Here is a 15949-nt window from a genome sequence, read left to right on the forward strand (position 1 = left end):
CTTGCAGGAGGGGCAGGGAAAGGGGCTTGAGCCAGCCTCAACCCAGCCACACAGGGGAAAAGGGGTATGACTCAGCCCCAACCAGCCTGGGGGGGGGGGGGGGGGGGCCAGGATCACATGGCCCAACCTCATCTAGACATATAGGTGGAGCAAACTGGAGTGACTTGGCCCCAACCTGCTGCACAGGACTTGGGGTTTGGGCATTTGGCAGCAGGGAAGTGTGGCCATATATATTGCACTGCTCCCTGGCTGCAAAATTTTCCAATCCACCGGAAGACCTGCAGGCCGGAGTTTGAGTACCCCTAGCCTCCTGAATGGGTGGTGTGCAGCACTATTCCATGACAACACTTAATTATATGGAAGGTGGTGGACAGCTATGAGTCATTAGTGGAGGCAGAGAATGAATAACCTGGTTTCAGACATAATTTCTCTTTTATCAAATCTCAATATTCACGACTTCAAATTCTAAAGAAATATTCATCTGACAAATGGACTATACTTTGTAAATTCCCTGAAGCTTGGGGAAATGTCACTTGATACTTAGGATGAGAACTGAAGTGAATTTTAATTTTTCTTTTACTTTTGCGTCTTTAGTGCAGTGACCACGCAGGGATTCAGTATGTACAATAACTGTTGCCATAATAGCCAGGTGGTACAAGAACAATGAACATTCTTCCTGCAAATGTCATAGACAGGAAAATCAAAGAAAGAAAAGTCCATTTTTGGATATGACCTCTCAAATACCCAGAGACATTTTTAATAATGAAATGTTGGGCTTTTGCAGTATACCTATTCAAACCCTAAGGGAATTATAACAGAGATTGTATAGACACATTCAAATGATCTGGGAGAATTCTCCCACTTTGTTATCCTGGTAGAAAAACCTACCTAAACAGACAAATGCTGAACCCCTCAGGGGTAGAGAGCTCACAAAGCTGATGCTGTGCAGCCAGGCAGTCCCTATGCAAAAATCTCAACATGCTTTGTAGGCTCCCTCATTTTGCCTGGTGACAGATGGCACCAGTAAACAGGGCAGCCTTGATTAGCTGAACCAGGCTGCTCAGGGTCAGGCAGTCTCTATCTGAAGCACAATGTGGAGACTGTGAAAGAAGCATATTCTATTTCCTGCTTGACTAGAGCAGTCAAGTCCAGCAACTTGAGCAAGTCCAGCAAGTCCAGATTTGTTCCTACCAATACACCCTCTCCCTGTGTGAAGGGGGAAAGGGAGGAGGGAAAGGAAGCAAAACACCCTGGGAGAAAGAAGCAAAGCACCCTGGAATGCTAGAGGAATGTACTGTTTGTCTCAGAAGAGCATGTGTGCAAACACTCGCTTGCCCAAGAGAGATCTTCCCAGGAGTGATTTAATACTAGTTGTTCTGCATTTTTTTTCCTCTCATAGCAGACATTTGCTCTGACAGAAAAATCCTGAACATCCTAAGCATATGGTTGTGATTTCTACTAGGAAGGAAGCAACTCTTTCAAGAACAACTGAATGTCTCTATGTGGTCAGATCCTACAAGTAATCATAATCACTAAAATCACCTGCCAATAGGATTTTGATGTTATCTATATTAATATTCATACATTATAAAATATTTATATTTTATACATTAACTGATATTAATACAGACACAACACTTATTTACAGCCTAAAAAGAAGGAAAGAAGGTTATTAAACTTACATTGACTCTGAGCATATTTTGATACATTAAAACACATCTGCCTATTGGCACTGCTGCAAAAAAAAAAGAGAATGGGGTCCCTGAATTAACTTTCAAAATACATGAGAAAATGTCACTTTACAATGCACACAAAATGAATCCTGCTAAATGTTTTCATTCCATTAAATAAGCTGTAACGAAAAGCAAGTAAAACAAAAATACCTGGTGTCCAGCCATTATTTGTTTCAAAACATTTTCATAACATACTTCATCCATATAATTCAGCTGCTGCACCTGGAAAGTAAAAAGTGACATATCACAAACTAAAATTGAAAGTGTTTCTTTACACTAGTTAAAACGTACTATTACAACTGTCAAAAAACCCATCTAATGTGTGTTTGAGAAATAAAATATAACTTCTAAAAACATGACAGAATATCAAATAGCATCACTTGTTTGCATACTATTATCATAGATTCATGGAAAATTGTGGTTGGAAGGGACCTCAGGAGGTCATCTAGTCCAACCCATACTCAAGACAGGACTATCCCCAACTAGATCATCCAAGCCAAACATCTGTCTAGCCAGGTCTTAAAAACCTACAAGGATGGAGAGTCCACAACCTCTCTAGGTATCTGTTCCAGTGTTTTACTACCCTCCACAGGAGAAAATTGTTTCTAAATACCTAACCTAAATTTCCCTTGTGGCACCTTGAGACCATTGCTCTTTGTTTTGTCATCTCCCACCACTGTGGGCACTTTAACTCCATCCTGTTTGAAACCACCCTTCAAGGAGCTGAAGGTTGCTATTAATTCCCCCCTCCATCTTTTCTTCTGCAGACTAAAAAAGCCCTATTCCCTCAGCCTCTCCTCAGAAGTCAGAAACTCTCCTGGGAGTGATTTAGCCCTGGTTGTTCCCAGGATATTTTTCTGGGGGGAAAAGCATGACCATCTGTACACCTGTAGTTTTTCCTGGAAGAGCATTAACAATCTGAGGAGGAACTGAATGTCTGTATGAGGCAACAGTTAAACCAAAGTAAGTGCATCAGAATCATATATAAATACATTCATGTATTCACCATATTAAGGACTTTTAAATAAAGTATTTTTACTTGCTATTTATATAGCAACAGCTATGGATATAGGAGGTAAAGAATAGCATTTCAGAAATAACAACCGACACAGATTAGAAAAATAGTTTCACCACTTTAAATTCAGCTGTTTCATACAAAGGAACTAGAAATTCCTTTGGTATGCTTTTAACATGGTCTTCACTAATCTCAAAACTGGTACTGTTCTTGCTCTCTAATTCTGGCTTTCTCTCTGAAATACACAAGTTTAATATTTCCCTTTTAGCTGTTATCAATCAAAATCCATCTTACTACATATAATGGCCAAATTAATCAGTGATAAAATGGTAAAATTTAAACAGCTTCCACTGATGTTTCCATAAAATTCATGGAATAGGCGACAAAAATTATGCACAATTTTGAATCAGAAGTAGTAATAAAATATGGTTTTAGTTAAAAAGAGGGAATTTTGAAAGCAGTTCTTTTTTTAAAATTATTATTCCACATAAAAGAGTATTATAGCCTTTAGGCACAATTAATGAATTTAATTATATCTACTGCAAACTTAAGATTTATTCAAGTTAGATAAGAACATCTAATTTTGTGTGTATCAAACAGCCTTGCTCATATTCAAGACCAGACAAAGTTTAAACAACATTAAGGTTGTGACAAACCATAATGAAACAGGAATTCCAAGTCAGAGCTGGCATCCCATAACTAGATTGGCTCATTTAAGGGGAAAAACAAGACACATGATAGATAAATTAAATCTCCAGCAATCACCAAGATATAAGCAGTGAAATGTACATTATAATGACTAACTCAGGGGTGGGCAAAATGGTGGATCCAGCCAGCAGCTAGACTCCTTTTCCCATCGGCCCCTGCCCGAGATGCTGGAGACATTTTCCATGAAGATCCCAGTAGCAGTGGTGCTGTGACAGTGCTGCTGAGATAGATACTGACCCCAGCAGCACTGGCAGAGCGCACAGCTGGGTAGGGAGATAATCCACGGCTGGGGCTGGGATCTTGCAGTGGTGATGGCATGGTCTAGAGCCAGGGCAGAGCCATGATTCTGGAGCCAGGGCAGAGTCTGGGACATGCAGGCAGTGGATCACAGCTCTGCCCCAGCTCCAGACTACACTGTTACTGCCACAAGATCCCAGTCTTGGAGCAGCATCCTGCCCAGCTGTGCACCCTGCCAGTGCTGCTGGGGCTGGTCTCCACAGAAACCCTGACCTTGTGCTATCACAGGCCTGCCACCGCTCCTGGGATTTCCCTGGAAACTGGCTGCAGGGACACGGGCAGCAGCTGCTGGGAAACTGTGCGCGCCGCGGGCCTGTGGGCCAGACTTTGCCCACTCCTGGACTAACCACATAATTTTTAGAAAAAGGAAATTTAACATCTGTAATATTCAGAATTGCTGAAAGAATGGTGAAACAAAGCTTTAAAGGAGAAAATACCTTTAAAAAAAATTCCAAACTTCTAAAATTGGGGTCTTAGATAAAATAGCCCAGTCAGGGGTGGATAGGGTAGGAATAGCACAGCTCCAGGGCTGGAGCAAACAACCTGGCTTTCCCAGCTGAAGGGCTGCACTGCGATTGCATACTAGTGTTCACAAGATCAGATTAACCCCTTCATAGATCACATTAACCTGATCTCAATCTAGTTAGTTACCCACTCAGGTGAGCTACCTTACATTGGGAACATTTAAAGTTAGTTCACCCCATTTGGGGGGCAATTTAAGCCCTCTACACTATTGTGCATTTAGATCAATCTAACATTAGGTCAATGTAAATGTAATGCCTGTATGTACCCTATGCTGAGTTCAAATATCAAGGTTAAAATATGAATGGACAGATAATCAGCAAGAGCATATAGTTAAATTCTAAAATCCAGATTAATTTTATTTATTTTTTTAATTTTCATCTTGTAGCCCATGGCTGTTGCCCAAAATAGAAATGACAAATTACTTTATTAACTTTTCTTATAGTTTCATAAACATAAATGCCTGTCTTATAACACATGGAGTGCTAATGACTGTGGTAGCATAATTTCAGTGAAAAACTTGCCTTTGAAGCCAAGAGTAGATGCCTTGTCAGTCTGTACCGTTCAAATAAGTGTTTAAGAGGTTCCATTCTCAACACTGACAGAAGTCTCTGTTTAAGTTTTAAATTCTTTGGCATAAGGGCCAGAGTTTATTTTGTATTTTGAACAGCACTGAGTATGCTGTTACTGCTTACAGTTATTATTTGGAGGGAAGGGAAGCACTTAACAACACACAAATATGTAGAGAAATATAAATAAAACACATTTTTAATCTGACAATAACAGCTTAAAGTCTGACAGCAAACTCAATAAATAGAACATATATAGACATATATACATGATTGAATGGCAATACTGAGACTAGAAGCCAGTCTAATTGTTTTGAAAGGAGAAGCCATCTTCCATCTTAAATCATTTTCTTTTTCCAAGGCGTATACCACATAATATTTAGAGAACAAACTGAAAATTGTAAAAAGGAATCATTGCCTTTACTTATTCTCCATGATACATCCACTCCAAAAATACATGCACAGTTGTATAAAGGAAAGCTTTACAGTTCTCTAGACAGTCAAATCTTTAAAAAAACTTTAATAAATGACATACATAAAAATCTTTTTATCCTTTTGGCAGTCAACTTCTAGTGAAACCACTCTTAAACCTAACTGGATCATACCTGCAGAATGAAGTGCCCTCAGTTAAAACTAAAAAATGTCTTACAGTTATATTCCACAATTTATCATTTCACCATGTGTATCATTCAGAGATCAAAAAACAGTTGCGTTTTACAGCTTCTTAAGCCCCAAATAATCTAGGATACAGAATTGGTTTCCTAATATAAAAATCAATCATGGTACAGGCGCCCCCCAAGAAAAATCTCAGCTAGGACAAATTTACAAGTTTTGGATAAAGAAATGTGAAGTTTCACATCTCCAGCAGCTTTCCAATTTTTTTTCCAATCACTTTAGACATGTCTGAAGCTGTTCAAGCCTAAAATAAACATTTTTCTTATTTTGAACCAGGGCAGTCTAGTATGGTTGGGAGCTTCACATTATGCCAGTGTGTGGCCCCTGGATCAGACACCACAGGAGCCATAGGTGATGTCAGCCCCACAGGATCCCCCTCCCCCCACCCACCCACCCACCTCTGGCAATACCAGTGGCAAACACTCCACTTGGGTCTCCGTAGAACTACGGGAGAGCCAGCTGTAGGGGATCATGGGCTGTATGCTTGCCCCTCATGGCCTACCAATTGGACAGCCTTGTTTTAAACAATCGGTACCTCAACAAATACTGTTCCAGCTTTATTCCTTCAACACTTTTCCTACATTCTCCTTATACCTAATCCTTTTTCTTGGTATCAGTCTCCTTCAGGCAGTGATAAACCGCTGCTACTGGCTCATAGTATTTACTTATGCTTCTGTTTTCAATAGATTCTGTTTTCTTGTAATTCTGACACTGCAGTGTCTGTCATTGGGCTAGATTGGTTTTTACAATATATGCCTTAACCAGAGACATTGCCAGAATTGTTTTGAAGTAAACTATCATTTGGTTGACTATCATTTTTCTTAATAAATAAATAATATATCATTTTGTATGAGGATTAGTTCAGTTTAGTCAGATAAGTAGTTTTCAACCTATTATAGATTCCTAAAAGGAAAACTTTCTTCATGCAACAGTTAATGTTCTTTTATATATGCTGCTGGGTTCAACCAAACCTTCTTAGCAGCTTTTATAACAGGAGATTTCTCTCATGTATACATTAAATGTGTCACCTAAACTGCGCAAAGTGGGACAGATTACAAGAGTTCCCATTTTATGTGTAGCCAAGCTAGGAAATTACTCAGTATTTTCTGGTGCCACAATAAAGCTTGTTCTAACAAACGAGTAAAAAATAAAAAGCTACTTACAATTTTGGAATTTAAAGTAAATTCTTATTTGTTGAAAGGAATGTACAGTTTAGGTATGAGATAGGCACACTGTTTCTCTCCCCATAGAAATGTAGAAATCTATCAGTTTAAAGAAAATAATGCAACGGTATATATAGGGGTACTGAGTTTAAATCTACAGAGTACATTTCCCACCTCATATTGATCTGCTTTTAATCTCACAATTTTGGAGAGACTGCCACTTGTTCACAAGCTCAGAAACTAATAGGATTATGGTCTCAATCTCTCTCCTTTAACTACATATTCTATTAGGATTTGGGATTTTGATGCCTAATATCTTAAACTCCTGTATTTCCATTTAAAGTCCTATCAATCAATTGGTGTCTAAAACCAACCCTGGAGCCTGGAGAGTGGAACAATCCTTGATTTTGCCCAATAGCTCTTTAACATTTAGTGGGAACCAAATTTTGATATAAATGTTTGTGTGTTCTAGCTTTATGTAAACAGAAGACTACTATCTGCAGAGATAATTATTTTATACTTTCTTTGACTACTTTTATTTTTTGCAGAGGCCAAAGTGCATACCTATTCCTCTGATCAGTCATACAATGAGGAATGCTGTCTTGGGTTTACAGCTAGGGAATAAAAATGACAGAGAGCTGGACTAAGTGACGTCATGAAGTCCCTTCCAGCTCTACTTTCCTATGATGTTATGAACCTATCACATTAATCAACATCAAAACTCTGTTGCTGTACAGTGCAGATCAAAACCAGTTTGTTTTACATAACCAAAGAGAAAAAAATCACAGTTCTATCAGCAGCTTTTAAGTATGTAATGCGTATACTAATACCGAATCATCTGTCTACCATGTTTTCCCCTGAGAATGATTATTCCCTAATTGTATCACTCTATTGTTAGTTTTTATTTTTGTAGATATAGACATTCCAGTCATTTCCCAATGCCAGTACCAATGGAATGGCTTTCTTCTTCCACTTTAAAGTTATAAAGCTCAGTCCAATTTGATTTAAGGAAACTTCTCTTTTTTAATGACAGGGTAGAAATAAATTGAACATTCAAATAAAATGATAAGAAATTATTTTAAAAAGCAACAATAATATGACTGAACATACTTGAAGCAATTAATGAAGGTTAAAACACACACATCATAATAAGTAACATATGGCAAACTATCCTTGGGTGTACAAGCTTGAAATGAAACTCTACAGTTGTAAAATACCTTTCTTTTCTACATGGCAGATGGAGTGGACTATTTAAAGACCTTAATAAAAAAGTCATTGTTCACTTCAAACAAACAAACAAACAAACAAACAAACAAACAAACAAACAAACGTGTTATCAAGGTAACCCCTAAAATTACTTTTGACTGAAAATAAAATTTAAAAGACTAGTATGATATTCTAAAAAGGCAGTCTGACAAATATTTTGGGGTACAAAATACTGTCCTTTTAACTTACTTTGGTTTAACAATCAGACCATAAGTTATATGGAAATTATTTCCAAATCAATTCACTTGAAGTTGTTTATGGCCAAGGACAGGCATCCATTTACCAATAAGAATTTCACTTAAATTCTCTGAAATACTTACTGTTAGAAAAATAACCCACATGAATTACAGCCACCTGGGTGGAGAGGTACACAAGACAGCTCTACAGCCCAGGGCACTAGACAGCTGCTCATTGAGCCACCCCTGCCCTTAAAATAAGTCGTCACTTGATAGCACGTCCTCTCCTCTCCCTCAGAAGGGAGTAGGCTGTCAAATGTAGTCCCTTTGGGCAGGTCCACACATGCAGGCATGCGCGCTTCCAACAGCTCAAATAGAAGCGGTGCAAATATGAGCTGCGGCTTTTTGCCTCAGCACACATGCCCAGACACGCACTTTGGTGTGGGGCAAATTGTGCCACTTGGGGCAAAATAACCCTGCCTGGCTCCTCCTGGATGTGCAGCCAGGGGGAGCTAGAGGACGGTGCCTGCACCTGTGCTGGCCCCAGCAGTATAAAAAGCTGCTCTGGCAAGTAGCTCAGGGCTACTCACTCTGAGGAGCTTCTGAGGCCTGGCCAGTTGGTACCTAGGGACACTACCCCATCTGCAAGCTGGACTGCTGAAGGAGCCCTGAGAGCTCCCTGCACCCTCTGCAGCAGTCTGGCAGTGGGGTCTGCTGCCTGGCTGTGACCTGCTGCCACCTGCAACAGCATGTGGCCCCAAGGCTGCATGCCTGCCAGACCCAGATGGGGGCAGCATGGCCGTTAGAGGCATCTGCACCTCTGGTTGCACCTCTGGGATAGTTGCTAGTGGGCTGTGGCTGCAGTTGGCCAATGTGCGGCACTACTGCCATGTGTGCCACCACCTAGCCATGTGGGCAGCCGTCACCTGGAAGATGTTCTCAGTGCGGTGGCCTGCTTTGAACTGTCAAAGCATGTCCTTCTGGCCCCAAGTGGCCAGGAGATCATCCATGTCCAGCTGGGTCCCAGATGCCAGATCTGAGCAGGCTCCTCTGCCTGGATCCTGCCATTTGCCTCACTAGCAGGAATTCTGGTGTTCCCTATTTCAAAACTGTAAAATCCCTGATAAAAAAAAAAATCCCAGTCACCTTTAAAATACCCCCAAATCCATGTTTTTCCACAATTAAAACAAAAGACCACTGTATATATATACAGATATAGAAATATATATATATATACACATACATACAGAGAGAGAGAGAGAGATCAAATCAATTTTAAAGCAAAAAAGAAAATCAGAGCTACCCTTACCTCCTTTGCTCACCAGGACGTGCAGTGCTGAGCAGCACTGACATACCAGTGCCCTACCCGTCCTCTGCCCCTCACTCCCAACCCACAGGCTGTCCCCCACCCCAGTCCCCTCGCTCTAAACCCACTCACTCCCCTGGCCGATCCCAGCTCCAACTCACCCCCCCCCAACCCGTCCCCAGCATCCTCGCACTCACCCGCAGTAGCAGCAGCCATCAGGGCCGCTCAGGGCCTCATGCCACAGTCCCCACCGCACGTCAGAGGGCAGCGGGGCTCAGCCCCACTGCCTGGCACCCATGCTGCCACATTGTGGGATTGCAGCCCAGCTCTGCAGGGCACTATGTGGCGCCACATGCTCTCTGGTAGCTCGGGGCTACTGCGGCTGCAGGACGGGGAGAGTGGCCCACCACCCTTCCCATTCTACTGCTGGTACAGAGACAGGGTGGACCCCGTCAGGCTGGGGGGCACATGCCCGCCTGTTCTCCCTGCTCCCACTATGGCTAAATGTACACACACACACGCGCAGCCCAGTCCTGCCCCCACTACCTCCAGCCCAACTGGAGGAGGGGCCACACTTCCAGCTCCCAGGGAAGCAGATGTGAAAGCCGCAGTTTTAAACTTGGTGCCAGAAATGGGTACCAAGCTTAAAACTGCGGCTTTCACTTCCCTGCTGATGAGGATCCCAGGGCCAGAGCCCCAAATTGGTAGGGGCCCCTGGGCTCGTGCCCAACTGACCTGTGCATTAATCTGCCTATGGCTTGCATGTCTGGATATGGCCCATGGGGCCACGAATCAGGGTGGTGCTGCACAGTAGCATGAAAAGCACAGGGGATGGCAAAGCTGATAGGGGGTAACATCCCTATCCCTAGTTTTCAGCTCCTAGGACTTGGCAGTCCCTGCTCCTGCTGAGCACCTGGCAACAAGGGCGGCAACAGGAAACCAGTGGGCAACTGAGTTTAGCATCAGGTTCCTCAAGCCCAATTCCTGGCCCCTAGAGCTTTGCAATATGCACCCCAGACTGCCCAACTGGGAGGTGGGAGCAGCAATGAGAAAAATGTCAAAAGCTGGCAAAGCACCCCCCGCCCCTCGCCCCCACAGTGTGGTCTGTCCACAGTTTGGGGAAGAGACTTCGGATGTGGCTGTTGCTGCTCCCCTTCCTTCCCAGACCAGATTGGGCGAGGAAGGGAACGGGGAGGAGGATGCATACAAGCATCCATTCAAGTGAGAGAAACTCTCATGAGAACTTCCAGGTTGATATCTTCTCCCAGAAGGGGGATATTTCCTCCAAGAAAAAATTCAGTGAACGCTTGTACACTTCTCATTTCTACCAGGAAAACAGCAATTGTCACTGTAGAAATGTAATAGCCGTATGTGACCTACATTAGTTCTTTTGTAAAAGTAGTATTTAAGTCTCAAATATACTCAAGCCATCTGACTGATTTATGATTTTCTAAAGTAAGCATTATTTTTACAGGAACTGAATGACTTGGTTATATTTCCAAATTGGGAAGAATCATAGAAAGTAAGGATTGGAAGGGACCTCAGGAGGTCATCTAGTCCAGTGTTTCTTAACTGGTGGGTCACGACACAAAAGTGGGTTGCAATAGTATTTGAAAGGGTCAGGAGGAAGTCCCAGAAAAACCCATTAAAGCGTCAGTTTCCCCTTGCAGACTGGCAGCGTTTCAGCCTGCAAGAGGCTGCTTGGGATGATTGGAGGCAGCGGACACACATGCATCTGTATGAGCAGATCCACGTGGCCAGCATACAGTGAGGCCAGATTGTGGGAGTAACTCCAGCCACTGGACACAGGTAAATATATGGGGAGAAAGAGATGCAAGTCTAGGGGACTATCTGGAGGGCTGGGGTGTGCGTGCGTGCATGGCTGTGTGCGTACACATATGTACCTGCCGGTGCTAGGGATGGTGGCCAGGCATGGCACTGCGACAGGGCAGGGAGATCAGGGGGAGAAAGCACCTGGCCCTTTAGTTGGGGAAGGAGCTAGGGGTGGTCCTTTGCAGCGGAGAGCTGTGTGCCTCGGCTGGCAGCATGGAGCCAGTGCCCATGCACACAGGGGCCTGCACTTGCTGCTCGCACTCCAGCCCAACCAGAATAGGAGCAGCTGAGGGCCCCCTCTGACAGTTCCTCATGTATCGTAACAGCAAAACAAATCAATATATAATATGTATTCCTAGAAAAAGGAATACTGAAATGAGAGATCCAGGCCCCTGGAAGACATTAAATTCATTGCATGATTAAATATATAGAAGCAAAATGTTTTAATCGTGCAATAAATTATAATATGGTACATATTCAAACCATTTATCTCACAATTAAAATGGCAAACCAGCCACAAAGATGCTCCATAATGAAACATCTATGGTTTATATCACACTAATGTGAACATGTGACTCATTAGTTTAATGATACACATATAAAGTTCTTGGCTCATACAGAGCCTTGCACCAGCAAGCCAGACACCTCCTATGAAAGGCTCTTACAAACATGCAATGAGCCATTCAAAGATACAGGGCACTAAGAGGAGGGAGCAGGAAACTCACTGCTTCTTATGTGCTGGCAAGTTGAAAGGGAGGGTGTGCAGCCTTGAATCAGAGTACTGTTCCGTAGTACTAGTAGCCTGAGTTCCAACAAATGTGTGATGGGATCTAAGAAATTTAATTTCAGATACCCAAAACTATATTCTGCCATGCCAGATCTTGATAAAATTCCTGTGATCCAATTGTGAGATTAAATTAACATCTGCCAGGAGTCTCAGAATAAATCAACTTCTAAGACTTTGGCAAGGTACCTCATTAGCTGATGGCAGTAATTGCTTTTAATCAGGGGACAACTTTTATTAACTGTTAACAAATACACTGTTAAATGGGGAAAGAGAAAAGGAGATTAACAATATTTAACCACTTTGGAAATTTAAAAATTTCAGTCTAAATGCTAAAAATAAGCCTGTACTTATTTATTAATATTTTTTTAAAGAACTTGAAATGCTACATGAAGAGAAATAGCTGCATCAAAGAATAAAAACCTGTCAAATGTATAAATGGTTCCATTTATAAAGCAACGTCTTAGAAAACATAACTGCATATAATATAGTTCAAATATATTAGTGAACATATACCTTATTTGTGGTCTTAATCCCTATAAATGTCTGTCCAAGCGGCACAGGTCGAAAACGAGCATCAAAGTAGAAGAGTCCAATATATGGATTGACATGAAGAAAGTTGGCAACATCAAGATAATTGGGTAAAGTAGCTGACAGGCCCAAAATCCTAATCATACTCTGTGTTGATTCAACCTATAAAAAATTAAATAAATCATTTAGATATGAATAATTAAACAGTTTAAGTTAGGTAATAGTAAAAGTAAATGATTAAAAATATTCCTTGTAAAAACCAGTCATATAAGCAACAAACTGTTTAAGCACAAGAACATCAAACTCCGGTTGGCAATTCCTGTATCATCTTTAAAACAATTCTAATATACATTCCTATTAAATCACTTTACTGTACTTTTACTAACATTTATAGTGGTTTCCTAGCAAACATTGCTGTCTTCCAAAACAATGACTTTAAAAAGGGATATCCAATTTTACTGGGAAAGGTAAAGAAGAGATGCTTTAAGTGTCATTTTGCAAACAATCCAGGCCAGACCACAATCCTGAGTTTATGAATGCAAAAAACAATAACCAAGGTAACCTAGCAGAGTTTTATTTAAGTGGTTAGTTCATTTATAACTAGGGACCTACTGAATTTGTAGTTTTGCGGATTTCACAGAAACTATGAAGTCCATGAAATCAATCAACAACAACAAAACCTTAATAAAAATCAAATGCTGGCTCCACAATGGGAGCCAGCTCCTCCACTGCCAAGAGGGGAAGGCACTGGCTGGCAGGGTGGAATGAAGGGCAGCTGGAAAAATAGCAGCTGCCCCTTCATCCTTCCTCCCCCTGCCAGGGCCTCTCCACCAATCAGTGCCAAGAGGCAGCCAGCAGTCAAGATGGCAGCTGGACCCTCGCCCCTCCTCCCTGGACTAGGTCTCTCCACCAATCAGCATGGAGGAGAAAGGCTCCCAAGAAATAAACTTTATGCTATGATCAAACCACAAAGTCCTCCCATAATTTAGTCTCCTATTTTAACTGAATTGCCCCGATAATATTTATTCTCTAATATTCATCCATATGAATGTCTTTTCTGTGCAGAATGTTTTGATGCCTGTCATCACATTACCTAGTGCTTCATGTGACAAATACTCTCTCCTTATAAACAGAAACAATTGTTAAATACAATTTACTTTACTATTCAAGTTTAGTTTTTCTAAGTTAAAGCAATATTTAAAGGAGCAAATCAGTTAAACATTTTTTTTAAATTGCGAGTTTGCATCATATGCTTTGTATTATGATTTTCCTTCAGGAGGACAGTAGAGATTTAAAGATTTTTGTAAAAGGAGAGCCATACACAAAAATTCAATTATGTGGATTATTTCATTGAGAAAATCCATGTTAAATATCACATTCTATGATTCTAACTCCTATGACACATTTCGACACACCGACAAAAGATTCATTATAGCAGATAAATGAAGACTCATTTTTTAGAAGATATGTTAGGAAAAGACTAGGGTTTTCAGAAATGAGTGGGAGGAAATTTTCACAAAATTGTGTGTTTCTGGCAATATTTCAGTTAACCGGTCATTGAAAAAAAATGTTGGAATGATTGGAGGCCGCAGACACACATGCATCTGCACAGGCAGATCCACATGGTCAGCATACAGCGAGGCCATGTTGTGGGAGCAGCCCCAGCCACTGGACGCAGGTAAGTATAAAGGGAGCAAGGGATTGAAGTCCAGCGGACTATCCAGAGCGGGTGGGGGAGAGGATGTGTAGAATAAGATCTTCGCAGGTAGTGGATTATTCCATATTGTATCTGCAAACTGGTGGTAGGAGGATTGGTGGTTTCCCCCCTCAGTTTCCTCTGAAAAAGCTACTTCATATTACAAGTATTTAAACATCAAACAGCAATTGTTCCAGCTGTACAACTTCCCTTTCAAGAGCTTCTAAAGAATATAGCAAACTTTTTAGGAAGCTAAATCGTTAAGTGGTAATACCTCTCCACTTCCAACTTTTCATCTGTCATACATTCTTGGATGACTAATCTGCCTCAAACTCTCTCTTCCAAAATCTGAATTTTAATCCTTTCCTCTCCTTTCTTTATCCTCTACAAACTACCAGGTGTTCTGAATCTGAATGCTTTCCCTGCTTCAAATGTTGCTGAGAATTGGCAAAAGACTGTTCCGTCTGCATCTTTCCAGGTTCATGGAAAAATGAATATTTTGTTTATAGAACAAACAGGTGTATATGCATTCATATGCATGTGTGTACACTGTCTTCTAAGGGTGGGTTGAATACTCTATTTAGCAAAAAAAAATGTATTTTTATGGCTACTGAAACTAATCATAATATTTGACTCAAATTAATTAAATGGTGTCAAATATATGGAAGTAAATTTTGTTATAAATATCTTAAAAGTAAGCAGAAGTGAGTCCTTTATAAATGTATAAGATGAAAAGAGTCTGAAGATATCACAAAGCTTCCATTAACATGACCATCCTTTTGCTAAAAGGATTCAGTTTAGGCAGCTTGTCCTATGTGCTTATCATGCATATAGTCTGTGTTTGGGGTATTCATTTTGTGCACATTTAAGTCACAGTCTCACACACACACACACACACACACGCACACACACACACACACACACACACACACACACACACTCCTGTGTTATTAACTCTCTTTAATCTTCAATTGGTTTCTTTGATGTCCTTGTATTATGGGAAATGAGAGATTTTAAGCTAAAAACATATTTTTACGTTATTCCAGAGCAGTAAGATTTTGAAATATGGAAAAGTGTTTTAACTGATGTAACAAGCCCTTTATGCCATATTGATAATCAAAAGACTTCCTTCAAATGTCAATAAAACCAAACAAAAGGTACTTTGAGATAGTAAACAGCACCCCCAAAATGTTTGGAACCTATAAATGAGCAAGTCAATATGGTCCAAAGCATGATTTCATTGATAGTGAAACTTCAGTTCCAAAAGATTTAGTTTAGTCCTGCAAACATTTGGCCCATGGAATCAATCTAGCAGTGGCTGTGGCCTGCTATAGAATCTGTGGTTCTGGGGGCCCCAGTGTACCCCACCAATGCCTACTGGTGGCAAAGGGGAGAAGGGGAGCAAATAAGGGTTCTGCCACCACTGCCACATGATTTGGAACAGATTTGGCTGTCAAGGAGCCCAAGGTGAATTTGACACTTTTGATGTAACGGATGTTGATGCATGTGTGGCAGCTGTGCACTAGCTAATAATTTCTCTGAGTTCCACAAAGATGAGCAAGTACCTGATTTTCTGCCTGACTGTATCCATCAAATATTACTTAGATTGCTTATAAAACTAAGGATTCAATAATTAGAATGCTTAAAGTCTAGTCAAAGCAAATTAAATGTGTCA

At 41.0% G+C, this 15949-nt stretch overlaps 1 protein-coding gene across 7 annotated transcripts in view; it reads right to left on the minus strand.

Annotated features, from left to right (window-relative positions):
- The window catches only part of ASCC3 (activating signal cointegrator 1 complex subunit 3), a 567052-nt gene that overhangs the window by 305414 nt on the left and 245689 nt on the right, over positions 1-15949 (minus strand). For 6 of the 7 annotated variants that reach the window (XR_003093256.1, XM_006020463.3, XM_025200058.1 and 3 more), the window contains exons 12-13: positions 12564-12740; positions 1884-1955 (exon numbers count right to left, since the gene is read on the minus strand). Coding sequence is in view for 6 of the 7 variants with exons in the window: in XM_006020463.3 (XP_006020525.1) it covers positions 1884-1955; positions 12564-12740 (249 nt within the window). In the remaining variant the exon portion in view is untranslated. Of the gene's footprint in view, positions 1-1682; positions 1736-1883; positions 1956-12563; positions 12741-15949 lie in introns of all 7 variants that reach the window. The other variant, XM_025200062.1, reaches the window with a different exon arrangement.

The sequence above is a fragment of the Alligator sinensis genome, unplaced genomic scaffold (genome assembly GCF_000455745.1).
Source record: "Alligator sinensis unplaced genomic scaffold, ASM45574v1 scaffold145_2, whole genome shotgun sequence".
Classification (NCBI taxonomy): Eukaryota; Metazoa; Chordata; order Crocodylia; family Alligatoridae; genus Alligator; species Alligator sinensis.